Source organism: Rattus norvegicus, chromosome 4, assembly GCF_036323735.1.
Source record: "Rattus norvegicus strain BN/NHsdMcwi chromosome 4, GRCr8, whole genome shotgun sequence".
Taxonomy (NCBI): Eukaryota; Metazoa; Chordata; class Mammalia; order Rodentia; family Muridae; genus Rattus; species Rattus norvegicus.
Genome location: NC_086022.1, coordinates 172,658,653 through 172,685,684, shown reverse-complemented (window position 1 = coordinate 172,685,684; position 27,032 = coordinate 172,658,653). Strand labels below are relative to the sequence as shown.

The window sequence follows — 27,032 nt, the reverse complement described above, 5'->3', positions numbered from 1 at the left end:
CCAAACTAGATAAGATGGATGAAGTAAAGAAGTACAGGCTGACAGGAACCGGATGTAGATCTCTCCTGAGAGACACAGCCAGAATACAGCAAATACAGAGGCGAATGCCAGCAGCAAACCACTGAACTGAGAACAGGACCCCCGTTGAAGGAATCAGAGAAAGAACTGGAAGAGCTTGAAGGGGCTCGAGACCCCATATGTACAACAATGCCAAGCAACCAGAGCTTCCAGGGACTAAGCCACTACCTAAAGACTAAACATGGACTGACCCTGGACTCTGACCTCATAAGAGCACCAGTGGAAGGGGAAGCCCTGGGTCCTGCCAAGACTGAACCCCGAGTGAACGGGATTGTGGTAGGGAGGGTGATAATGGGAGGAGGATGGGGAGGGGAACACCCATATAGAAGGGGAGGGGGAGGGGTTGGAGGATATTTGCCTGGAAACTGGGAAAGGTAATAACAATTGAAATGTAAATAAGAAATACCCAATTTAATAAAGATGGTGGGAGAAAAAAGAAATGGAAGACAAAGGGTGCAGAGAGATGGAGAGTGGGGTACAGAGGAGGAAAGGGAAAGGAGGAAGGGAAGAAGGGGGCAGGAAGGGAAAAGGAGATACAGTAATGGGGGGGTAATGGCATGGGGTGGGGAATGTGAAAAAGAGGAGCCAGGGGTAGATAGGGGATGGGAACGGGAGGAAAGGGAAGGGAGAGGCAGAGAGAAAAGAAAGGCAGAAAAGTGGGAGGAGGGGGGATGGAAAGGAAGGGAGAAAGGAAGGAAAAGATCAATTGGATGTCATGGTGGGGATGCCATGAGGAACTCCCGTGGGTCACACTTCTGTAGAGACAAGTCCCTGAATACAGGGACAACCTGTGACGTTCCTAAAGATGAGGACATAGCTCCTCGTGCCCCCCAATATACACCATAGCAAAGGGAAAGGGATTCTACCGTTAATGGGAGCCACTAACCAGTTGCTTTTTAGCTCATCACAGGGGGATTTAGTCATGGAAATGCTAAGCTTTCACTAACAAAGCAAGTATATAAAAGTGTAATTCCATTAGAATTTGCACAACTGATATAATAAATGCTCACATAATAAAAGTTCATAAATGAGGAGGATATCTGTAACTAAATGAACACATTGCATCATATCAGACCCCAACAACAGATTTTTAACTTGACATGGTAGGGTTATAACATTGAATTCTGAGACTGTAGGCTCTGATGCTAAATGCAGATCCCGTGAAAGGTTGGGAGGTAAGAGTATCTTCCCAGAAATATTTTCCCAAGTCCAAGGTAGGTAACTTTTCTTGATGCTTTTGTTCAAACCTCTCTCTTTTCTTTGACTCAATGCCTAACCTGGGTTTAAACGGGGTAATCCTGAAGTTTCTGTGTTTTCTTCTGTACTTAGAGATATTTTGTTCTTAAACCATAGTCGTTTTCCGGTCTCACGAGGGATCCAAGGGAACAAGGACAGGAAGGTTGTCCTCCTGGGTGTGTGAAACAGTAAGGAGAAGTGATGTGTGTGGGAGGGGGGTGCTACCTGGCACCCGTTCTTAGTCCATAAGTGAAATCAGACGCTCACGACTAGACTTGACCTCTGGGATTTTTCTTGTCTCTCTCTGTGTGCCCCAGGGCCTCGTGGTCCATGAACCTGAATACCGCTGTTGTCTTTCTGGGAGTCTCAAGCATCCAGCTCTTGGGGTCTGGGGCCGTTATGATCCTGCTTCCTTCTCTGTCCGTGTTCACCGCATCGGTAACTCTTTACATGACGTACTGCGACCTGATCTATGAGCCAGAGAACCGTGAGTCTCTTACCTTCTTAAGTTCCCTGCCATGTCTTTGAAATAACTCTCAGAGCTGCACGCACGAGTCCGCAGTTAGTACACCAGAGAACAGCAGAGCCAGACAATGTCTGCCTTTCCCTTCCCCGTGTGTGGGGACTCCAGTTCCAGTTCTCAGACACTCGCCCACTTTCACAGCCTCACTGACCCGCTCTGGCAATCACAAAGCACAGCTGTTCTAGAGTTTCATTCATCTATGTCATGGCAAACATTTACATACATGATACAGTAATACACAGTAAACACTATGTGAATACTTACAGCTAATACTTTAAAAAAAAAAGTCTTCTCAGTGCGATCTTGTTTATAGGTAGCAACAGGTGTTTGTAGAGAGAAAGTGAATCACTTCACCTTAATTTAAATTTGTTTCCTTTTGTTTTGCTAATACTTTTTGTGGTGACAAGTTATCTTGGTATTTTCTCTTTTCAAATTATTATCTCCCTTTTACTTTTCACATTCCAACAAGAGTTTCTCTCCTCTCCACTCCTCCTAGTTCCCCTGCAACCTCCCCTCTCCTCCCAGAACCATTCCTCTTCCAAAAAGGGCAGGTCTCGAAGAGATGTCAGCCAGATAGGACAAAACAAGACCCAGTAAGGCAAAGGGAAAACCCCCATATATAGCGGCTGAACGAAGCAAGTCACCAGGAAGTAAAGAATCCCAAGACCAGGAAAAGAGTGAGAGATACACCTGTCCCCACTGTTGGGAATCCCACAGGAACAGCAAGCTGACAGCCATAACAGACACATGGAGGAGCTGGTGTAGACCCCTGCGAGCCCTGTGCATACAGTTTCCATCTCTGTGAGCCCATGTGAGCCCTGACTAGTTGGTTTGATTGTTCTCCTGGTGTCCTCCATCCCCTCTGAGTCCTAGAGTCTTTCCTCCTGGGTTCCCCGTTTCTGAATTCTGAGGGAAGGACAGGACAGAGATCTCCAGCTTAGACTCTTTCCACATAATGTCTGGTTGTGGGTCTCTGCACCAGCCCTGCCACCCCCAATCTTCTGCCAGAGGAAGCCTCTCTGAGGTCCAGTGGGTACCCATCTATGCACACAGTAGAACACCATTAGTAATTATTTCATTGTTTTTTCCCCAGGTCTCTGGGCTCTCTAGTCTCCAGTTCCTGGCCACCCAGACGGTATAGCTAATCAAACGCTGGCCCAGCACATCTTGCAGGAAGGACAGACTGTATAGATGGAGGGCTTTGAGACTGGGATGGTGTCCACATTTCTCATCCCTGATTTGTTTTCTGAGACAAGATCTCATGTTTGGCCTTGACGTCTCTGGGTATTTCATACTCATCTTAAATGCAGATTTTCACACCTCTAACTCCTGGATACTTGGGATAGAGGCATGTGACCCTAGGCCTGAATCCGAAATTTATTTATTTTCAAAGATTTTTAAGTTACGTATGATAGACAGGCAGGCAGAAAGATAGAGACATAGATGGTAGGTTCTGGTACCTCATGTGTGCAGTTGCCAGAAGAGGCCAGAAGGGGGCATCAGATATCAGATCCCTTGGAGCCTTACAGGCTGATGTGAAGACAGGGAACTGAACTCTTAACAGCAGCCAATATTCTTAGTCACTAAACCATCTCTCAGCTTCTGAGTGTATTTTTTAAATGGATACATAAAAATACAAAACATACATATTATTGGGGTATCATGATATATATATATATATATATATATATATATATATATATATATATATATATATCATCTGTAATGTTTAAATTAAGTTAAACCCATATCATTTCGTTATGGTAAAGAAAACATTATAAAACGCGTACACCTCCTATGTAACCTAAAGGCTACTGTTACAGATATAGGCGCACAGACACCTCAGAGTACCGCCCATTGGAATCCTACCCCCAGAAGTAGATCTCCTCTTTTACTGTGTAAGAGCATTTCCTGCTGCTTTCCTCAACACCTGCCCCTCCTACACTCCCATCCCCAGCGCCCAGGGACTCCTCACATGCTCGCCATGTTCTGCCAGCATTGGGCTTCTTCTCTTACTATTAATTGTGGCGACACTGATGAATGTAAGGTGACCTCATCACGATTTTGGTCAGCATTTCCCAAATGATCAATCATGAAATCTTGCTGATATTTATCAGTCACTTTTATGTACTGTTTGATAAATTATCTTTTCAAATCAGGACATTTGGTTCTAGTCACCGTGAACCTGTAGAGGTCTGATATTGACCTTCCTTGCACTAGATGTGTAAGTTACAGTCAGATCCTTCGTTTCCACACTTTGCCTTTTTGCCTGTTTCCTTTACACCTCTCTCTCTCTCTCTCTCTCTCTCTCTCTCTCTCTCTCTCTCTCTCTCTCTCTCTCCTTCTTAGCTGTGCCTTGGATGTCATATCCAAGAAACCAAGACACAGTACAAGGTATTTAAGGGTTTTTGTTTTTTGTTTTTGTTTTTTTTTTGTTTGTTTTTTTGGTTTTTTTTTTTTTTTGGTTCTTTTTTTCGGAGCTGGGGACCGAACCCAGGGCCTTGCGCTTCCTAGGCAAGCGCTCTACTGAGCTAAATCCCCAACTCCTAAGGTTTTTTTTTAAAAACTGGTTCCTCTGAGACTTTGATGGCTTTGGGTGTCTAATCTATTTTAGTTCAATTTTTTCATACAGCATGAGGTAAATGTACGAATCCATCTTCTTATCTGGATTTTCATTTTTCCTGCTCACTTTCCTTCTGTGGAACATTTGCATCCTGTTGAAGATCATTCAGTGATGATTGGTTCAGGAATTTAATCTCTATTCTTGTTCCAGAACTATGCATTCTCCATCTCAGTTGCTTTGTGCTGTGCTTTGAAACCAGAGAATATTGGGCATCCAAACCTATCTTCCTTTCTCTGGACTACATTGTATCAAGGCACTCATTCTCTTCCATTGCTCTTTAAATTTTTAAATTTCCTTTAAACTTCGCTTTCACATGACTGGGCAAATTTATTTCTAAATATAAATCATTTTTGAGTGTGTGCTGTGGTTCAAGCTACCACCTCCTTAACTTTCCTTACGAGCCGTCATTGTTAGTATCTAAGCTCACAATCATGTTTTGATCTTTTTATTTACTTTTGACCAATGTGAGTGTGCGCGCACACATGTGTGCAGATACCAACGAAGGTCAGAAGAGGGCATTGGATCCTCTGCAGCTGGAGTTAGAGGCGCTGCTGAGCCTCCAAACACTGCTAAGAACAGAACCAGATCCTGCCCCAGAGTAACCAGCACTCTCAACTGCCAAGCCATCTCTCCAGCCTAATCATTAATCATTAATTTTTTTAGGGGGGAGCTGGGGACCGAACGCAGGGCCTTGCGCCTACTAGGCAAGCACTCTACCACTGAGCTAAATCCCCAACCCCCAATCATTAATTTTAAAGCCGAAAATTTGCTAAATTTACTAATTAGCTCTCACAGGTGTGTGTGTGTGTGTGTGTGTGTGTGTGTGTCTGTGTGTGTCTGTGTGTGTCTGTGTGTCTGTGTATGTAATTGTTCATTAGGATCCCTTATCCGAGAACAATGATGTTTCTACTTGTTTCCTAAAATCCTAGCTGTATTTCTTTGTTTCTTTGTTACTTACTTTAAATCTAATTGCTCAAAGCTAGAATGTCCCCACTGTGTTCAGTTCTAATGGCAACACAGGCATCTGTATCCTGTTTCTGACCTACTATAAAGCCTTCACTCTCCCCTTAGCTGTAAGTTTCCACATATGCTTTCACTATGCTGTGGTACTTTCCCGCTATTCCCAGACTGTCAACTGGCATCATCTTAGGGCTCTACGTTTTGTCAAAATTGCACCATTGCATTGACCATGCCTGTCCATCCGTCCTCCCTTCCTCCCTCCCTACTCCCTCCCTCCTCCTTCCCTTCTCCCTTCCTCCCTCCCTCCTGCCTTCTTTCCTCCTTTAGCCTCTTAAGGTGATACAATTTTTTTTTAAGATGTCAAGCCACCCTTGCATTCAGATTTGAATTCCCATTGTGGTATACAGTCTACCTATTGTATTCTTGAGTTTGGCTTCCTGGTACATTGCTTAGTGTTTTTGCATCAATATGCAACAGAAATTCTAAAATGTAGTCTGGTTTTCTTGTAACACCTTTATCGGTTTTGGGCCCCAGGCTAATTCTGCACCATGCAGAACATTTTGACATTCCTCTGTTCAATTCTTCCATAGAGTTTGCACATTGCCATTGATTCCGCACTCATTCTTCTTTAACTGCTGGGTAGCGTCCTGCAGACATGGGCTTTTCTTTACTAGGAGACTTCTGGTGTGGCCCAAACTCCTCCCTGGCTAGAAGGTTTTTCAGATTATTTATACTTTATGATTCAATCCTAATAGTTTGTGTCTCTCTAACAGCGTTAACTGTCTGATCTCAGTTATGCGGTCAGTTCTTACTTGGCTGTTTACAGTGCTCTCTGCCTTGCCCTGTGATGTCTCGTGTAGTGTGGGTTTCCTGTGTCTTCCACTTGCAGTTTTGAATCTGGCACAATTTTCTCCCCCAGCCTTTCATGCTACACAGAAAGGTGTGTTGATTTTTCTGGTATTTACAGGAGCAGAGCATAGTTTCTTTGGTTTTCATTTGTTTGATTGGGTTTGGAGGTGTTCATTTCTTTCTTTGTCTATAATTGTTCTGGTCCACGGGCTCTGCATCCCTCATCTAACACCTGGCTGTAGTTTGTCCTTATTTCTTTAGATCCCTAAATTAGTACTTACTGTTTTGCTGAACCTTATGAGTTTTGCCCTGCTCTATTTGTTGCCATGTGTCTCCAGGCCTTTTCTAAGTTCTTTTGACTTCTTTTCTAACTGGTTATTCAAGAGAAGCTCAATGGCAGGCAGATTTCTGTGAGTTCGAGGCCAGTCTGGGCTACAAAGTAAGTTCTCAAACAACCAGGACTACACAGTGAAACCCTGGAGAGGGAGAGAGCGAGATAGATAGATAGATAGATAGATAGATAGATAGATAGATAGAGAGAGAGAGACAGAGAGAGAGAGAGAGACAGAGAGAGACAGAGACAGAGAGACAGAGACAGAGACAGACAGAGACACAGAGAGACACAGGAGTAGAGAGACAGATGGAGACAGAGACACACAGAGAGAAACAGAAAAATAGAGAGGCTTGTCTTGTAGGAACTCCTCATCAGTTCTAATATTTCAATCTTTAGTGTATGTATTTACCCATTACCTATGACAAAAATTCTGTATATTATTTCTAATGTATAGTATATATTTTAATTCCATGCACAGGCTTTTGTTTTCCTGAACATAGTTGTATTATCTTTTCTAGGATTTAATGTTTACAATCAAATTCCTCTACTTGGTTCTCTGTTTTAGTAGATTCAGAGCCATGGTGAAATAGCTTTACTCCAGAGTTACACAAGAGTTCACCCAGGCTCTCTCTCAGTTTTTCTATTGTGTTTTTTGCCTTTTCACCTCTGAATCACTGGAAGTTATATTAGAATAGACTTTAAGAATAAAAACATCTTCTGTCTATATTACTATCAAGTTATTCCAATCTCGTATTAGAAAGTCTTTGGCCGTGATTTGACATCTTCACTGCACGTTCAAGTTTGGATGTCTCTATTGTCCCTTTGAGCAGTCTTTCTGTTCATCTTGCCCAACCCTGCCTTCTTCCCCCATCCCTCCTATTCAGCTACACCAGCAACCGCAACTCCATGAGCTGTTTCATTTACTCATGTCAGTCACTGGTGTCACAGCACCCTTCACCGTCACTCAGCAAAACCAATGTCACTCACCCATGTGACGTCACTCACCACTGCACCATCCAGCAGTGTGTCCCACCAACGTCACTCACCATGGTCACAAACTAGCATCACCCGCAAGCAGCATCCTCCAATGTCACTCAGCACCATTGCTCAGCCAGGTCACGTGTCACCATTTCTACCATGTGCCTGTGTGGCAGGTGGGAGTGGCAGCATTTCTGCCTTGTAGACAAGGCCCCGCACACCACATCTCTGGCCCTGGTGCACCCTAAGCTCATCATTTACACCATTTGCCAACTTGTTCAAACTGCCCTTTCACAGCCATAATGAGAGACCGCTGTATCTCCTGACACCCAAGAAGGAAAAGGCTCGGGTTTGTTATTCTTCACCAGAGGGCAGAAGCAAAGATCGATGAGGCTGAGACGGCTTTCTTATGACAAAAGCCCTCCACAGAAGTGAAAACAGAACCCCTGTGTCTCAGCTCTGAGGTCTGTCAACCATCACTCCATGGTACATTGCCATCTTCTTAGTTTGGATTTTACTACTGTGAAGAGACACCATGACCAAGGCAACTCTTATAATGGACGACATGGGATTGGAGCTGGCTTGCAGGTTCAGAGGCTCAGTCCATTATCATCAAGGCAGGAAACATGTCAATGTCTTAGGCAGGCATGGTGCTGGAGGACCTGAGAATTCTACATCTTCATCCAAAGGAAGCTAGGAACAGACTGTTTCCAGGCAGCTAGGAGGAGGGCCTTCAAGCCCATCCCCACAGTGACACACTTCATCCAACAATGCCACAGCTACTCCAACTAGGCCCCTCCCTGGACCAAGCATATTCACATCACCACACATGCCCTCCTGGTAACCAGTAAATGGTGTCCATACACAAAATTATGTCTCTGTAGATCTCAAATACCAAACAAATACCAAGCAATGCAAAGTGTGGGCTTTTGGAAATTACGTTGGCATTTTCTGGAATGCCTAATTACCAAAAAATAGCAAGGTTTTTTGGATATGCATTTATACACAAGTACAGATACATAGAAGAAGAGTTATCTAGGTGGTGTTGCTAGTTGCCTAAAATATACTGGGCCCTGGGTTCAACCCTCATGCACTATGACAGAGAGAGCGAGAGAGAGAGAGAGCAAGAGAGCAAGAGCGAGAGCGAGAGAGAGAGAGAGAGAGAGAGAGGGAGGAGGAGGAGGAGGAGGAGGAGGAGGAGGAGGAGGAGGAGGAGGAGGCAGACAGACAGACAGACAGAAAGACAGACAGACAACACTAACATGGGACACATTTGCTATCCCAAGATTTGAAATTCTAAGCCAACCCGTTTACACGATGAGACTCTGACTCATACAAACATGACAAACAAGCACACATATATCTCATACTTCAGTTAAACATCTTCAGAACAATTCAGCATCTGTCCGTTTACTCCCCACTACCCTACTTGAAAAATATGTTTATCCGAATAATGTAATATGTTCCTTCGAGTTCTTACAGATCCATAAAATCAACTGCAATTCTAGCCAACTTAGTGGAGCCCACAAATTTCATGTTTTATCATATGTCAGGGTGATTCCTTTTTGCTTATTAAGAAGAAAACGATTTCGTATGCCGCAAGAAAACAATCAGCCTAGAAGACACTCGGTGGCTTACTCAGGGGAGTCTCTCTCTACACAACGGCTCCATGACAGTTGGGGCTTCGCTTCTTCATTGAGTGTGGTTTCATTTTGTCTGTGGTTTCCTCCATGCTGGTCATCCAATGAGGGTGAAGTAAAGCTCTATCCTTCCCCAGCAAAGGATATATTCCTTATTTTGGCTTCTTCCTCTCTGATGACTAAATTGGAAATCTCTCTAAGCTATAATTCAAAGCCATGGGTGACCTTAAAGAAGTGATTTTTTTCCTATGCTACCTTTTATCTTAAGGTAACTTTTCAAAGGTAGACCATGCGTCCCGTTATGTTTCGCTGTCGAGCCCGCCCTTCATTTGCATTTCTTCCCACTGCCATAATTTTGAGAACTGGCAGGTGACCAAAGGAGAAAAAAAATATGCCTCCACCATAGAGAGTGCAATGTAGGCGGATTTTTTATTATTATAATTAAGTACCATAGATATTCATGATTAGATCAAGGTCAGAGGAGCAGAACATCAGAGCCAAGGACTTAGAGGTACAAAGAATAGAAAAATGGCTTCCTAAAAGTTTTTTTTTCCAATAGTAATAGCTGCGGTCTTTCGGTTTTGCAATAAAACATTTAAAATGGCTCATCCGATTTATTTTAGAATGTGAATCCCTGGTATGTGTGTGTGTGTGTCCTGAGCCTTTAAGCCAGAATTCTACATCTCAGCTGAATTTTCCTTCCAGACTCGTGTGTGTGTGTGTGTGTGTGTGTATGTGTGTGTGTGTGTGTGTGTGTGTGTGTGTGTGTGTGTGTGTGTGTGTGTTGTATGTGTGCTTCTTGTTCCCCCACTCCCCAAATCCCCTTTCTCCTCTGGGTACCCAAAAACAATCTCAGAATTGTAATGACAGCGGAATTTTCTTTAAAGGCTGACTCTCTAGGGCACACAATCATTTGGACAGTAGATGTGAGCTTTCTCTTAACCCTGATGGATTCATCCATAAAGACAGTATATAATGTATGTGTAGGTAATTTCAGCAGGGGGACTACAGTGTTGGGACCAGCTGCCAGGCCCCTGGCAGACACACCCACTCACAGCTCCCTTTTCAGAATGGCCTGTTGAGACTCCCCAGCCCATTGGTTTAGGGCTCCATCTTGCTATGTTCCTTCCCTCTTATACATACAGTACACCCTGTCTTTCACCTACATATCCTCTGTCTTATATCTACAACATATCCCTGTCTTACATCTACAGCTCATCCCTGTCTCATGCCTACAGCCTACCCTGTCTCATGCCTACAGCACACCCTGTTTGTCTCGTGCCTACAGCACATCCTTGCCTTTGGTTCTCCTCTTCAATTTTTCTAATCATTCCCCCACTTTGATATCCTAATGATAACAGAAGCCCAGAATTCTTTTCAAGAACCAAGTCTCTTCTTTATGCTTGTCTCTCTCTTCTAGTATCCCCAGGCCATGACTTGAGTGGTACCCATGGGCCTCTCTCCCAGCCTTGAAAAGCACATTGTTCCTTTCCATTTAACTTTTGGGCTTAGTTATCCAGCATTGTCTCAAATGTTGCCCCACTCAACTCCTAGTTCACCCAGCTACAAATGTACCTCTTTCTTCCCTTCTCTCTCTCTCTCTCTCTCTCTCTCTCTCTCTCTCTCTCTCTCTCTCTGCCTCTATTGTCTTTCTGTCTTTCTCTGACTCTTTCTTTCTCATCTTACCGTGTAGCCCTGGTTGGCCTGGAACTCACTATATATACTAGAGCATCCTTGAACTCACACAGATCCACCTCCCTTTACGTCTCAGTGCTGGAATTAAAGGCATGCGCCACCATGCCCAGCTCAGGCCGAGCTCTTTTCTCCTCTGTGATGTCACCAACACCCAGCTGTTTAAAAGGAAACATGGTCAACCTCCAGTCAACACACTTCTCCCACCTTCCCTTCAGACATCAGAAGATTCTGTCGATTGCTGAAAACACAGTCAGTTCTATCTGCGTCTCTTCACCTCTGCTACAGTCCTGCCCACAACCCCACTCTCTCCTGTCTGGCCCCCCAGATTCCTATCTCATCCCCTGAAACCAATCACCCATTGAGTTCAAGGGCCACTCTTTCGTTTCCTGCTTATTTTTTCGGTTCTAAGAACCAAACTCAAATCCTCTTACACATCAGGTGAGGCTTCTCTGACGTAATCACAAACAGGCGACAGAGTAGCCTTTTACCCAATTCATTTAATTTTTTTAAAATGTAACAAGATGAAAACTATCACATTGAAGTCAGAGAAGACCAAAAAAAAAAGAAAGAAAGAAAGAAAGAAAGAAAGGAAGAAAGCCCAAAAGGAATCCTATAAAAACACCTACCCAGAAGCCATAATATAAGCCTAGAAGACCTGCTGTAGACCCCGGCAAGCCTGATGCTGCCACAGTCCCTGTGGGTTCATACGAACCTTGTTCTGGTTGCCATAGCAGGCCTTGTTTACTTGGTGTCCTTCATCCTCTCTCCCTTTCCCACCAAGCTCCCTGAGCTCTGAAGGGAGACATCCCATTTAGGGCGGAGTGTTCTAAGGTCCTAGAGTCACTTCCCATTACTGTATACTTTTCCACTTACAACCTCTTAATGGCTTCCAACACTCCTGGGAGGAACTGTACCTTTCTCCCCTGCTCTGTGTACTGTGGTCTCTGGCCATACCTCAGCCCTTACCTTCTCACCAGGTTCTTCTCGTCAGTTCCTCCCACCTCAGAGCCGTTATGGCTGCTCACATTGTTCCAGCTCACATCTACTTCATGCTCTGCTTCACCTGTGCCCTCCAGGTCCTGTTATTGACTCCCAGCCACCATTCCTCAGCACGATCACCTCAGGAGACCTCTGCGGGCCAGTAGCACTGGATACTTTGTATCCACTGCATTTTCTTCTTCCGAGAAAGTTTCCCACTTGCAATGTCTCCAAGACCAGAAAGACAACTTGGGGATTTGTAAGCCTTGCTGTCTGCCAAGATGCCAGAGACAAAGACAGGCCCTGTCTCACAGTAAATATGTTGATTGATGACCATTTCCTCATGTCTTCGCAAGCATTGGGCACTTTTCTGTGTCAGCAGGACGATTAGAAATTACTGTCAGTTATTCATTTGATGTATGCTGGGCCACTTGGTTTTCATGTTTTGTCTCACTATGTCAGATATAGTTTTCTTGCACTGAACTTAGTTTTCAAAATACCTCACAACCGGGTCCACAGAACAGCACTGCTGGCCTGAGGATTGTTACTGCTGTGCAAAAAAAGGAGTACAGAAGTCGCCATGTGCAGAAAATCATAGAACGTTACATTGATGTCTGATAGAGCTAACAATAAGCCATCAGGGTATACCTTCTGATGTCTTTTTTATATTTACTTTTTAGCGTATTTCACAAACATGTTGGTAGTCATACTAGAGGTTTTTTCTCTGCTCTCTAAAATAGGGTCTCATAAACCTGCTTCTACCTTCAAAGTGCCGGGATTATGGGGATCTGGGCGAATTTTTTAAAACTGATTTGTTAAAGATTAGTTTATTTTTAATTTTGTCTAAACACGTGTGGGGATGGGATATGCACACATGTATGCAGGTGCCCTCAGATGCCAAAAGAGGGCAGCAGACTCTGTAGAACTGGAGTCACATACAGTTCTGAGTCACTCGTGAGTGCTGGGGACTTAACTCAGGTCCTCTGGAAGAACACTAAGTGCACTTAACCCTTGAGCCATCTCTCTACCCCCTAAACTGATTTCTGACAAAGTTTGATAAGCACCAGTCTAAGCTAACTTTCCTTAGAAATAACATTGTAGCAGCGTTTAATTTTTTGTGAAGATTGCAAGTGTATAGCACATATTAGAAGCAAATTCAACTTTCTCTCTCCACAAACCATGCCTCCTTCACAGTAAAGTCATAGTGTGTGTAATACAGATATTAATACAACACCCTGAATTTATAAATATGAAGAAAATGTTTTTAGGAACTAATGACTAGCCTCCTATACATAATCGCTCTTTAATGATAAACCCAGAGTGATTTGGATCAAAGTAAATCATAGCTCGGCTTTCTACATAGCACTGTTTGTCCCCCAAGAGTTGATAGGGTTTTAGTTGCCATTCCTGCTCCTGTGAGAAAACCCCATGGCCAAAAGGAAACTGAGGAGGAAATGGTTTGTCTCAGTTTCCAGGCCACCATAACACGACATTACTGAGAGAGAACTCAGGGCAGGAACCAGGAGGCAGGAACTGGAGAAGAGACCATGGAGGGGTGCTGCTTACTGGCTTGCAACTGATGGTTTTCTTAGCTTGTTTTCTTACAGCACTTGGGATCACCAGCCCAGGGGTGATGCCACCCCCAGCAAACTGGTCCCTCCCACACCAATCAAGCAATGTTCCACAGGCCAATCTAGAAGGGGCATGACCTCAGTTGAAGTTTCCTCTTCCCAGATGACTCTAGCCTGTTTCAGGATAACATAAAACCACACCCAGCACAAGCAGTCAGAGTCTGAGCTGAGTCGAAACTCAAACAAGAATGTAAGAATATGTCAAGTTTAAGGTTAATACGGTCACCTAGCCCAGGCTTGCCCCGGTCCAACCTCTAGACTTCACCAGCACACATCCAGTTTTAGTTTGATTGAAACCAAGTAACTCACAGAAACACCTAGGAACACCTTGTGACTGAACAGCTCGTGCTGTGGTAATGAAGCACTTTCTGAATCTTCTCAGCTTCACCAATCCTGGGCCTTCCTTGGCGCTTGGTAACAGTGGCAAGCAAGAGTTGAGAAGGCTCTGAGCCTCTCCCCTGTCAGCAATTATTCCGCTGCTCTCTTCCACGTGACCTAAAGACACTTCACAGAGGCCACCAGAGAGCCACAAGTATAATCATTCTTGGTCACTACCAATTTAGGCTGGATTTGATTCAGTGACTTGAGGTGAAAGGGTGCATATTCAATTACCAGGCCCCCAGCTCCTCAATTAATCAAAGGCTGACATAATCAGCCTATTACAAGTCTTACGGAAAAGATCAGATGGGATCAATATCACCAACTTTATAACCATAGGAGGAAATGTTGATAAGTATTCCTTATTTAAATATAGCAACCAGTAGTTTGTTGCACTTAAATAATTTTTGCCTGGCATTCCTCCTACCTGGAATTTTTATGGTAAAATTGGGCACCATAAAGTGACACTCGACTTACTTGAAGTATCTCTGGATGACTTACTGAGAGAAACGCAAATGTCTTCTTCACATGTATCATACCAAATTTGGTGTCTATAATTCGTGGAAGGTTTTGGTCTGGTCAAAGGGAGTAGTGTGAAAAAGTTTCCCAATCAAGGTGGCACAGCTGGACTACACACTACAGGTGTCTTCCCTGTCACAAGAGCAGGGACTCCTAAGAGAGACAAACAAAAGGTGTAATGTCATCGTAGAAGAGGTACCAGGGAGGTTCACATAGCTGAGTGGGCAGATGCTAACATCTAAGCCAACGCAACATTTCTACGATGTCCTCTATGTCAACCGGGAGGAAACTACTGGAAAAGCCAACTAACACAGCCTGAAGTTTTAGTAACATCGTCAACATTCATAAAGACATTTAAAGAGTTAGACCTTTAATTTTATGTCTGGAAATTCAGGTACAGAATCAAAGAAAAGAACACATCTGCCTTTATCTTTGTGTCAAAATTAAAAAAAAAAAATCAACTGCTACCTGACAAGTAAAACAAGGATTATTTATATTTTACAGAATAGCCCTGGTTCCTGAGTAAAAGATGTAAAAGAAAGTCCAGGTTCTCTTATTCATTAATGAGCAAAGTTAGAGACTTCTAAGAGACTCGGAAATTCTCTGCGCTGGTGCCATATTTGTCACACGACTTCCTTCTAATGTGTCACAGTTGATCTTACCTTTTTTCATTTTCTACATCAGCTGTCAGGCACCACCCTGGGCTGGTCATCGGGAGCCATCCTGTCAGCAGCTCCTTTTTAATCCAACCCCTCAGGGGTGGATGCCCTCTGCCACTTTTGCTACCTTTTGTCCTTAGGAGTCAGTTCTCTCTTCCTGTCTGCGAGGGCTGAAAGGCCACCTGTATGCTAACATATGCCATCTCCAATGCTCTGCAGATTGCTCCCTCCCGACCGTCTCCAGGGCGTTTGCTAGGGTCCTGAAAACACGCTGCCTGCTGTACTGCCATCTTGGGCGAGCCGGATCAAGTTGGTTAGCCCGTGCCATGGCAAAACAAGGTGTTTGCCACTGTGAACTCCAGGAGGAAGAGACAGAAAATGTCTTCTCCGCCCTTTTGTCTCTCTTCAGCTTCCAGCTCATATACAGAATGTGCCTTACGCAGGTAAGGATGGTGGCCAACGCTCGCCAACAACGACAGGGCAACTTTGTGTATTTCCATTTTGTAGCAGACATTTTTTTACCAGGATAAAATACGGGACAAAAGCACCTTGAGGAGGAGGGTGTCTGTTTGGGGCTCACAGTTTGAGGGGATGCTGTCTGTGGCGGTGAGCAAGGAGCAACAGCTTGGGGGATATGGCCCTATCACAGTCCACAGACAGGAAGTGACGCTAGCCCCAGGAAACCCACCCACTTCATCAAGGCTCCACAACCTGCCCAAACAGCGCCACCACCTGGACACAAAGTGTTCAAGCAGATGAGTGTTTAGAGGAGACATTCCACGTTCAAGCTACAACCTATTTTCTGAACAATTCAGCCTCTAGTGTTAAGAGCTCAGCAGGTTCTCGGGAGCCCCTAGATAGGACCAGCTCTGCAGGACTGTCCAAGGCTGGTCAGTGGCGTGGGCAAGTGTCTCAGAGAACAGAGCCCTAAGGTTTAGAATCTTCATGACAATCCTAGACCCAGAGGTGATTCCCAAGCACAGATTTCGCCTCCCCCTTCATCAAACCTTTAGAAAGCATCCCTAAGGCGCCAACTTCGTCCACCTTCAGTAACTCTTCAAGTGCGAGTACTAATGAGGACTCGATTCTCTTCCTGCTCACATACAAGCCTTCCGGGATTCAGTCCTTGCGCCGGGAGGAAATCAAAGAGAAAGCACTAAGCCCAGAGTGTCTTTTGTAGATATATGTGATTTTTTAAACGAATTAATGTAATTACGGTCAAGTTATTTACGGAGCAGAATAGTTATGAAAGTCTTTGAGCAAACTTAGGGACTTTCTCGATGGCTACCCCAACCCCATCTTAGAACTTAGAAAGCTAATGAGTGAGTCGTGCGCCTCAATCACAGGACGATAGAGATGGAGAAAAAATAGCTTGTCTAACCCCAGCTTCGTGTGCTGAAGAAGAGGTGTGCACAGAAAGTTAAACGACTTAAGGATAAGAAGCTAAGGTGACCTGTCAGCTAACAGCCATGAGAGAAAATGAAAGAAGCCTGCCACTCTCAAAATAGCCCATGCCTGTCCCTAGAAACCCTGGGTGAAGAGGTAAATAAGAAAAGTCCCGGGTAGGCTCATGTGTTTGAACGTTTGGTCCCCGGGGAAGACAGTGTCTGTGGAGTCAGAGCCTTGCTGGAAGAATTACGTCACTGGAGACAGGTTTTGAGGGTTCACAGCCTCATTCCATTTTCTCTTCTTTCTCTGTGTTTCCTGTGTGTGGGTGAACCTGTGGTCAGCCAGCTTCCCGCTCCTTCCACCATGCCTGGATTCCTAGCCCTTGGTGACTGTGACAGACAGTGCCTCTGGAGTCCTAAGTTAAAATAAACCTTCTCTTCCTAAGATAACGTTTGTTCCTGGTGTTTTACCACAGCAAAAGTTGAGTTAAAAAAAATGGACCTAGCAAACTTCTGCCTCCAAGCCAGGCTCAGCCCATGACCCATGTTTAGAATATGTATTATTATTGTGTGTGCACGAGTGCACGGTGTGGGAGGGGATACAGGGTGGCTTGGTGCTCTTCCAGAAGTCAGAGGACAACAGAAGTCGGCTTTGTTCTTCCCCCTTTATTTTGTATCTGGGGCTCGAACCCAGGTCACTAGATTTGTGCGGCAAGCACCTCTGTCCTTAGAACAATCTCTTGGTTCTCTTTTCATTTTCGTGTGTAGAGCAAGTTATGATGGTTTGAATAGTTTTGCCTCATTGGGGAAATAACAAGAGTAGTCTGTGCTGCTTGAAGAGCATATGGAAGTTAACGTTTAACGTCCACAAAAAGTTGTATCAGAGTACCGCCATGCCCGTTGGTTTGCTGTGTCTGTGGCTGCTCATATTTAAAGGTGACAGAACTGAAAAGCTCTCAACAAACCCCCGTGTGGACCTGATCCACGTCGCCTGATCCCTTACAGAAAGGTTTCCTAACTCCTGCTCCAAACAGTGCATGGAAGCTATGCAGGCTGGGAATCCTCCTGATTGTACACCTAGAAGCAGGCACCAGAACGAGACTCAGCAGAGCCCTCTCCATTTACAGGGGCATTGCTAGAAAGGCCCCTAGACATGAAAAAATAATGGTGACCAAATTCCTAGCTCTAGACCAAGTCACTCATCGGTCCATAGTTACATTTAAACTGTTCTGTGCCAAGAGCACAGGTTCCAAACTCTTTGTCTTCCTGGTGAAGTGGTATTGTATTTCTCTCCACATGTGAACCTTTTTTTCATTTCAGTAAACTCTATCTTTATATATATATATATATATATATATATATATATATATATATATATCATATATATCATATATATATGATATATATATCCACACTTTATGTTACCTGCTCTTGTCCCCTCCCATCTGCCTCTGACTCCCTCTTCCCATCTAGTGCTCATCTCCTTTTCTCTTTCTCGCTCTACACACACACACACACACACACACAGACTCACACTCACACACAACATACACACATATGCACACACTCACATACAACACACAAACATGTACACACTCTCACATGCCCATACACTCATTCATACATAGACACAGACACAGACACACACACACACAAACACGTACATACATAAACATACAGACACAGACTAACACACACACCACACACAGACACACATACACGTAATGCACCCACACACACACACATATATATAAATACTCTCACATACCCATACACATACTCATCACATACTCACACATGCACACAGACACACATACTTTCACACACAGCACACATACTCACACATGCACACAAACACACAAGTAAAGAAAAATTTGCTAAGCTGAATTGTAAGGAAACAGTTGCCCAGTTTAACGAAGAAAAAAACCTCAAGTATTTAATGTTCACCAGAGCTTCTTAAAGATGACTTCCAAATATCTACATTGATTTGATGCAGGGAAATGGGCACCTGCCATGCCCTGTGTTTGGAGGTCAAAGACACCACCTAGGAGTCAGTTGTCACTTGTTACCATATAGATTTCAGTCAAGCCATCTCACCAGCTTACCTTCTGAATATCTACTTTAATCTTCACAGAAAGAGTGAGCAGCCACTGGGATTGTCACAAGCCAGAGGCTTAGAACCTCAGTGTAATGGCACATGGCACATTGGGGAGGCTGAAGCACGAGGATTACTGTGACTTCAATGCCAGCCTGGGCTACAGAGTGAACGCAAGGCTATCCTGGATACCTGCTGTACTTTGAGACCTTGTCGTTAAAATTACTAAACGTCTAAGGCCCCCGTGAACAGAAGATTAAGTAACTGTGAACTGATTACCATCCGGGGCATGGTTGCCCACACTCAAGGCTGGAGCGAAACCCTTCACCATTATCCACAACAGCTCCCTGACACTTGACTGAGTACCCCTCACACAGACTCCGTAGGTACCAAACTTATATGGAACGGTGTTTTGCTGGAAATTAAAAGAAAATGCTAGAGCATACTTCTCCAGATTGGCCAAGGAAATCCCCACCAGGACAGGTCGAGGCAAGACTTTTTCGGCCAGGTGAAATAATCATTAATACAAAAGGAATCAAAGCGCCAGGTATAAAACGTCCCAGAATTCCATGTTTTAGATTTAGTAGCAATAATTGACCTTCAGGTCCATGCCATATATTTAAAATATGTTGATGTTAAGGCCGACAAGGTTGCCGTTTGACATTCGAGCCTCTCAAAGGTGAGAATGAATCCCTATTGACAGCAGTTACTGCTGAACACTCAGAGGCCTGCGGGAAATAAAAGGATTTAAAGTTTTACAAGGGGGGGGGGGGGATTTCAGAACTTGAGGCAGGAACGATTTCAAGCTTTCAGGGCACCACAGCCTTTCCCTGGATTAGGCAATATATTAATATCGCTTCACTAAAGATTAATGACACATTTGCAACATTATTAAGTTAACAGGTTCCGGTGTCTGTGATTCATGCCTTCATGCCGATAATAACTTAATTCTGATTAACAATAATTCTCATTTGAAATCAGTAACAGGAACCTGCTCTGATGCTCACACCTAAACTTACTCCACTGCCAGCATATTGTTCGTTTTCCCTCTGATAGCGCTCTCTCTCCCTCCCCCCCTCCCTCTCTCTCTCTCTCCCTCCCCCACCCCCCCTGTGTGTGTGTGTGTGTGTGTGTGTGTGTGTGTGTGTGTGTGTGTGATAATTTTGTGGAAGCAGAGCAGAAATAGCTAACACACCCTTTTATTCTCACCTTCTGTATTGGACGAAAGCAGCCCTTGTTTATTATCCTAAGGATTACATTAAAGAGCAAGATAAACGACCAGTGGGGTGTGTTTTTTGTAGACAAGGTGAGCTATGTGAAAACGTGGTTCAGCCCTATGTCTGAGCAGATGGCATAGCAAGAAATGCCTTTTATCATTGGTCAGCGTGTTAACAGCTGCCCAGACTCTGTTGCTCTGCCTTGGAGCCTCCCAGTTTGTACAGCCAACTAGAGAGACGGGGTCGGCGTGAAGCCATGTGGGTGTTGGAGCAGAGTGACTCCCCCGGGATGCTGGGAAAGCATCTCTCACCTCGGCTCTAGTACTGTATGAAAAGCAGTGTCGCATCCCCCAAGGAAGAGACGTGTGAGTCTTTGACCTGTGCCTCTCTCGGTGGCTTTGTGTGCTATTGGGGCTCAAAGGCATCTTATGTGCCACTAAGGTCACTTAGAAGCATGAAGCAATGTCCCTGTTATGTGTGATGAGTATGTCTTGGTTCTGATCTGTTGACCCACTGGAAACTTGTCCTACAGGAAGAGACCAGAAGTTAGTGTTATAGATTTGGTTAGCATGAATATTTCCTTAAATACGAAAAAGTTGTCGCAGTCCATTGAGACTGTGAGGTAGAGCAAAGGACAGTTTTAAAATTCTGTCATCGTTTGAGTTAACATAGAGACCTGTTCCCCACAGGTTCTGGAGAGGTTGAATAGTGCATCAGTCACCTTTCTCATCGATGTGACAAACTATCCAACACAAACCACTTAAAGGAGGAAGGGTATGCTTTGACTCCCAGTTCAAGAAGGGCCACAGAGTTATGACACAGAAGACATGAAGTGGTTGGTCACATTGCATCTGTAGTCAGAACACTTAGAGCAAGCAGGTAGGATACCAAACCTCAAAGCATGCCCCCTCTCTTCAGAGTTCCACAGTCACCCGCACAACACCACATACTGGGGATCAAGTGTCCAAGCACATATTCTTTGGGGGACAGGATGGGGGACACATGGAAACCACAACTATTAGCACGTCAGAGTCAGCTTAGAAAGTAATCGATAGAGCTGAGGAGAGATGGCCCAGCTGTAAAGAGCACCAGCTGCTCCTGCAGGGTACCTGGGTTCAACTTCCGGCACCCACGTGGTGCCTCCCAACCAGGATCCAGAGGGATCCTATGCCCTCTTCTGGTTTCTGTTGGTACTGCATGCACACAGTACACAAAGCACATAAACTACACATACAGCAAAGGGTTGAATAAAAACATCTAAAAGGGAGCCACAAACACTGAGAATTTGGTCCTGTTTTCCCTCTTGTTACTTAGTTGAGGTTAGAAACAAAGCCCATGTGGGAAGCTCACGGAGATAGCCCTCCTCAGGTAATGTGCCTTCCCTATTAGTCCCTTCTCAGGTAAAAAGAAAACCAACCCTATTTTGTCACCAAACTAGATGTCATTTAGAAATTCTAGGCTAGCCCCTCTTTTCTGCTTCCTTGGAGTGAAGAACAGACACCCTTCCTATACTCTGGTGTTTTTTGCTAGAATGTGCATGAAATCGTTGTCCGGGGGATCTAAGCGACTTGACTCCATACCCGTGGGCTCGCTAACAAAGCTCGAGAAACATATGAAGGTGAACAAAAGTCAGAACCAAGTGCACATAGACAGTGGACTGGACAGAGGGGTGTATGCGGCCACAGGTCCTCTCTCAGCTCATTGTTGGGTCTTGAAAAGCTGAGTGACATCTGTGTCACTGTCACAGAGTGTGCAGGAGAGGGGAGGCATCTGACAATGTATAGTCCCATCAAAGTTAAGCCACTGCCTCAGTGCCTAACTCTCCTCTTCCTCAAATACAGATTCCTTCGGGATATTATCTTCAGACCATGCATTCCAACAGGACCTTGGGCGGAGTCCCTCTGCCAATTGCGCTAATGAACGCCATCAGCCTTCTGCCCTTATTGACCCTGGGTCCATTTATGGATTTCTTCAGCAACTGTCTACTTCCCTCTAAGAGAGACGGACCGTTCTTGTCAGTGTGCATTAGTAAGTACAACGGAGGATTCTGAGGGTCTTGTTTGCAACTTAGACAACACCCATTCCCCCCCCCAAAAAAAAGACTGTTAAACTAGCTACATGCTCCCAGCTTTTCCAATTTAATAATAAATGTATGAGTGGCAGCATCCAGGTTTACTCAGGCATCAACGTGGTCTCTTCAATCCTTTCCGGCCTCTTCAGAAGTCAGTCATGCTCCAAATACCACTAAACAGACTTCCCTTCAGGAGGGCAGGCCTCACTCCTGAATCTGTCCCTAATGTGGTCCTAAACCAAGAAGGTGCTTAGTGAGTCTCAAAAATTAATGGTCTTAATTTCTGAACCAGTAACAAAGTTTATTAAAAATTAGTACTGTGAGCACCGAGATATGGCTCTGAAGCACTCGCCGTACATGAATAAAGCCACTGGTTCTGTCTCTGGCTCTGAAAGAGAAAAATTAATTCTCTAATTCACGGCCCCCGTATAGTAATTCTTCAGATAGTAAGGAGTATAGCAATGATTTTCAGGGGTTTCTCAAAGTGAAACAATTTAAGATAGCTTCCTTAGGACATACATATTAAGCTATAAAATAAAATCATCTGGTTAATGGAGAAAAGGCAGCATAGTTGATTCTGATGGGTCTGTTCTCCCAACCCTGTATAGTAAGACATTGGCAGGGAACCACAGGGCAAGTGTAACAGTGTAGCCCGGGCATTTTCTGCCACTGAACTGTGACTGCGTGACTTTGAAACGCACACCTGAGCTCTTCTGTCTGCACCTTGCTCACTTTGAATTTCTTTGAGAGGAATAACATACGTGAATTTTGGGATGCCTCCTCATTATATGAGACTTGGAAGCATGCGGCATGCCAGGGGTGCCCAGAATGGATACTCAGTAGAAGCCTTACAAATGTTAGTGATCCCGGGCCATTGTCAGGGCACACCACTTGTCCACTGATTGATAGATAGAAAGATAGAAAGATAGAAAGATAGAAAGATAGAAAGATAGAAAGATAGAAAGAAAGAAAGAAAGAAAGAAAGAAAGAAAGAAAGAAAGATAGATAGATAGATAGATAGATAGATAGATAGATAGATAGATAGATAGATAAGCAAGCAAGCCTAACTGGAAACTCTTGGAAAACATCACACAAGGCAAACAAAAGTGATAGTTGATAGATACATGATTCCCTTGAAAGAGTCAAGGATCAGATTCCAGACGACTTCTTTTTCTGGCTGGTTGAGCTGTTCTGTCTCTCCTTAAAGACCAGAGGCCGGGGCCTTCTGGCCACACACCCATCCTTCCTGATGTTTTCTGTACAGAAGGCACAGCTTCCTCCGTGCTTCCTCAAACCCCTGGGCACAATCCTGTCTCAACAAGGTGTTTGGTCTCAGTCAGAACTCAAGGTGACTAAAACCATCACCGACAGAGACTCACAAGTTTCCAGAATTTATTCTCCACAGGTAGGCCTGCCACTATTGCAATAGCATGCAGCAAGATATAAATCCTGAGCATTTAGCAAAATATGAATCCTAATAATTATTCTTTTTAACAATCTCTGAGTTTCAACATGCTTCCTTGGTCTTCTAATGCAGAAGAAATCCAAGAAAGCAGTATTATTTAGAAAATGCCCTGGATTCTCCTCTGAACTTTGGAGGCACAAATGAAAGTACATAGAACCTTGTAGGTTTGACTTTTGGGGACTCACTATTGAAACAGAATTAAAAAAAGTCTGTGTCGAGGGTCCATGGCTGTTACAAAATGTCAAAAGCCCTAGCAGTTTTATACAAGTATCATGAAACTTCCAAGGCAGAGCAACTAAATTGATACATAAAAGTTTTTCACCTGTCCTGTAGGAAAGCAGGCAAACAGCCCAGCTACAACAGCTTAATTAGAAATCCTTCACTAGAATGAAGCCTCCTACGTTCAGAATAAATTTGCTCAACTTTCTCTATGACGTATTTGAAGTCGTGGCCATTCTCGCAGAGAGAGGTGACATAATTGTCTAGCCCGTCATTTGATGCTGTTGGTGAGCTGAACTATTCCCCTGTCAAATGAGTAAGAGACAGATTGGGCCGGAGAAAAGAAAGCTAGACTCACTTCAAAGGAAATGAAGCTTTGCTCCGCTGGGGATGGAATCGTGAATTCAGTTGTTTCCTAAGCCAGACTCCATTCATTCATTCATTTGCATACATGTTCATTCATTTGCATACTTGTTCATTTATTTGCATAATGTTTTGCTCTGGGAATATAAACATATAATAATATGCATCTTTTAAACTAGATATCTGGGTGGGCTTTCCATATTCTGCTTATGATTATGGAAGATTAACAAGTTTCACCAGGACATGAAAGCCAAACCAAGGGTACTTTCTGATACAGATTTGCATAATTGAGTCCGTCTAATACTAAAATTTCCTTCCCCTTTGAACTCAAAGGCCTGAAAATATCAGTGAAGTATACAGGTGTATAAATTATGAATGGGCATGTATTTATGAGTTCCTAGTTTGATCGTGGGCACCGTCATATATATATATATATATATATATATATATATATATATATATATATGTAATACATTTAGATAATAAACCGTAAACATACCAAAGCTCACCCCAGTAGTGTCATCTGAATTCAGGTGTTCTAACTCTGTGGTCATTATACCATGATTACTATTGTTATCATCAGAATTATTAATATTATTCCATTATTCAGTTATGTGTGGCTGTCACAGAACATATGTTAAATTATCAGCATTAACGATTTGGAATCTTCACTGCCGTGTTCAGTTAGCAGGGGAAAGTAAATTAACTGCTTCCCTGCTAGTGAAGTTCTTTGAAAGTGTGACAAAATATCCGACCAAAGGAGGAGGGGATTGTTTTGGCTCATGCCTGAAGGGGATGTAGTCCTCTGGAACAAATAAGGTACAGTGACTGGAGAACTCGGCATCAGGTCATACAGCATCACACAAAAGCAGGGAGAAGGGATACTGGCATTCAACTCACTTTCTTCACACTCAGCCTGGGACTCCAGCCCATGGAGGGGTGTTGTCACATTAGTGTATCCCCTCGTTATCATACTCTAACTGCCATCATGGCGCAGCCTGGACCATACAGGAGAAGGCTCTGATCATATCTGTCTTCTGCCTTAACAACTGATTGATGTAGGCAGGCACTGTCCACTGTGGGCAGAACCACCCTTAGGCAGATAGTCCTGACTTGTATAAAGAAAGCTCGCAAGGAGGAGCCTTGGCTGAGCCAGCAAGCATCATGTCCCCATGGCTTCTGCTTTGGGTTCCTTGCCCAACCTCCCACACTGAAAACCTGTGGCATGGAGTGTCAGCCATATAAGCCCCTTCCTCTACCCGGTTGCTTTTGTGTGTTGTTTTTCAAAGCAACTAGAATAGGGTGGGTGTAGGACATCCATTTCAGACATGCCCAGAGATCCGTTTCCAATAAGATTTCAGATGTCATAGAGTTGAACATTATCCCATGACTTCTCTCGCTGTGACAGTCAGTAGCTGTTTCGTGCCCCGTCCTACTCCTGACAAAATTAAGTTCCTCCCCCTTCAGGAACCATCATGTTCAGTCGAAGTGGGTGGCAAAGACAATGACAATGTCTGGGAGGTAGGATCACAGCCCAGACCCCTGAGAGATTGGGGAGATCTCAGCTAGCTAATCAAACCTGAAATTTAATAAGTCATTTGCTTTACCTAGCACACATACAATGCAATGAAAACGATTTCTATTTTACAACATAGACTGTTGAATTCATCAGCAAATAAAACCACGAAGTATGTCAGTCATTAAAAATGTCTCTCGTGTTGGGGATGTGGCTTAGATGGTAAAGAGCTTGTCTGGAGTGCACAAAGCCCCTGTTTAGGCCCCGAGCACATTGTAAACCAGGCATGATTATGCCTGCCTGTAGCCCTAGAACTCAAAGGTGTAAGCAAGACAAACAATTCAAGGTCATTTTCAGCTTCAGAGTGAATTTGAGGCCAGCTAGGGGGATACATGAGAAGACACCATCAGGACAAACAAACAGCAGCAGAAGTACAGACAGACAAACAACAAAGCAAAAACGCCTCTATACCTTCCAGAGCTAAGCCAGGCAAAGCGCTGATGTGCTCCCAGTATTTCTAGATTCTATTTCCTAATAGTACCTATGCACGGATGTATCTACTTAAAGGTCAACCTTAGTTTACCAAAATTCTAAAGTTGGTAATACCACCTGTCGTGCATAGCCGTACTATTGATTCACGGTACAAAATTGTTTGCACTGTGAGTATTTCTTTCCTATGCATTGACTACATAGAGTCCATTCCTATAACCTGTGGCATTCAGTATCGAGTACTGACACACCCCAGTATTAATCTGATCAATTGAGTCCAATTAGGATTACTGACAACTCTCAGACAAACCCCGATCACGGAATTCTCTTGGCTTTGAGGTATCGTTTAAGTCAAAATGTAGTCAGACAAGATAAATTCACATGCTCAAATAAGGTCTACTCTAAAACAACCTGGAAATTCTGACTGTGCTGAAATCTGGTTGTAATACAGTTCAGCAAAGTGTTGGTCCCTTTATGCATGACCAGTACCTTCCAGTGTGTCCTCTAATTGGCTGTCACATGATGTTTCCATTGCAAAGGGAATAATGGTCAGCCTAAAATCAAAGTCCCGGCTCCAGTAACTTTAAGTGAAAGTACAGTTAAGTCTGACAAGATTACATTTCCCCCCTCCTCCTTCCTCTCTTCTGCTTTTAAACAAGTCCATGCTATTACAGTCCTGGATGTCCTTGACTTACAGCATTCCTCCTCCTCAGCCCCGAGCACTGGGAATACCGACATGAGAGATTATGCCTGGTTGGGCTTACTCCTTTCCATGAGGTTTTCAAACTGATGGTTTTTCCCAAGAAAAATGCTACATGCCCATTGCAAATGATATAATAGAACAAACTGTGCACGTAGGTAAAAGGGGTCTCTTTCATAGTCCCCTGCGGCCATTAATCTTCTTAGGCGTTCAATTGTTTAACAAAGGCACATTAATACCCTCAGGTCTCAATGCAACATAAAATGGGAGTTAAGTTTGGAGTGAAGTAGGTGGATGCTCTGAAGCGATAACCGATGCCTCCTAGAGAGCAGTGTTGGGTCTGCTCTGGTTAAAGGGATGATCTGTTCCACATGCAAAAACTAAGAGAGAACCGAGAGGCCCATTTCCTGAAACGAGATCAGTGGTCC

The 27,032-nt window shown here is 43.9% G+C and overlaps 1 protein-coding gene across 1 annotated transcript in view; it reads left to right on the top strand.

Annotated features, from left to right (window-relative positions):
- The window catches only part of Slc15a5 (solute carrier family 15, member 5), a 93,601-nt gene that overhangs the window by 17,209 nt on the left and 49,360 nt on the right, over positions 1-27,032 (top strand). Inside the window, exons 3-5 of the mRNA NM_001192015.1 lie at positions 1,632-1,801; positions 15,301-15,524; positions 21,623-21,809. Coding sequence (NP_001178944.1) covers positions 1,632-1,801; positions 15,301-15,524; positions 21,623-21,809 — 581 coding nt within the window. The remainder of the gene's footprint in view (positions 1-1,631; positions 1,802-15,300; positions 15,525-21,622; positions 21,810-27,032) is intronic.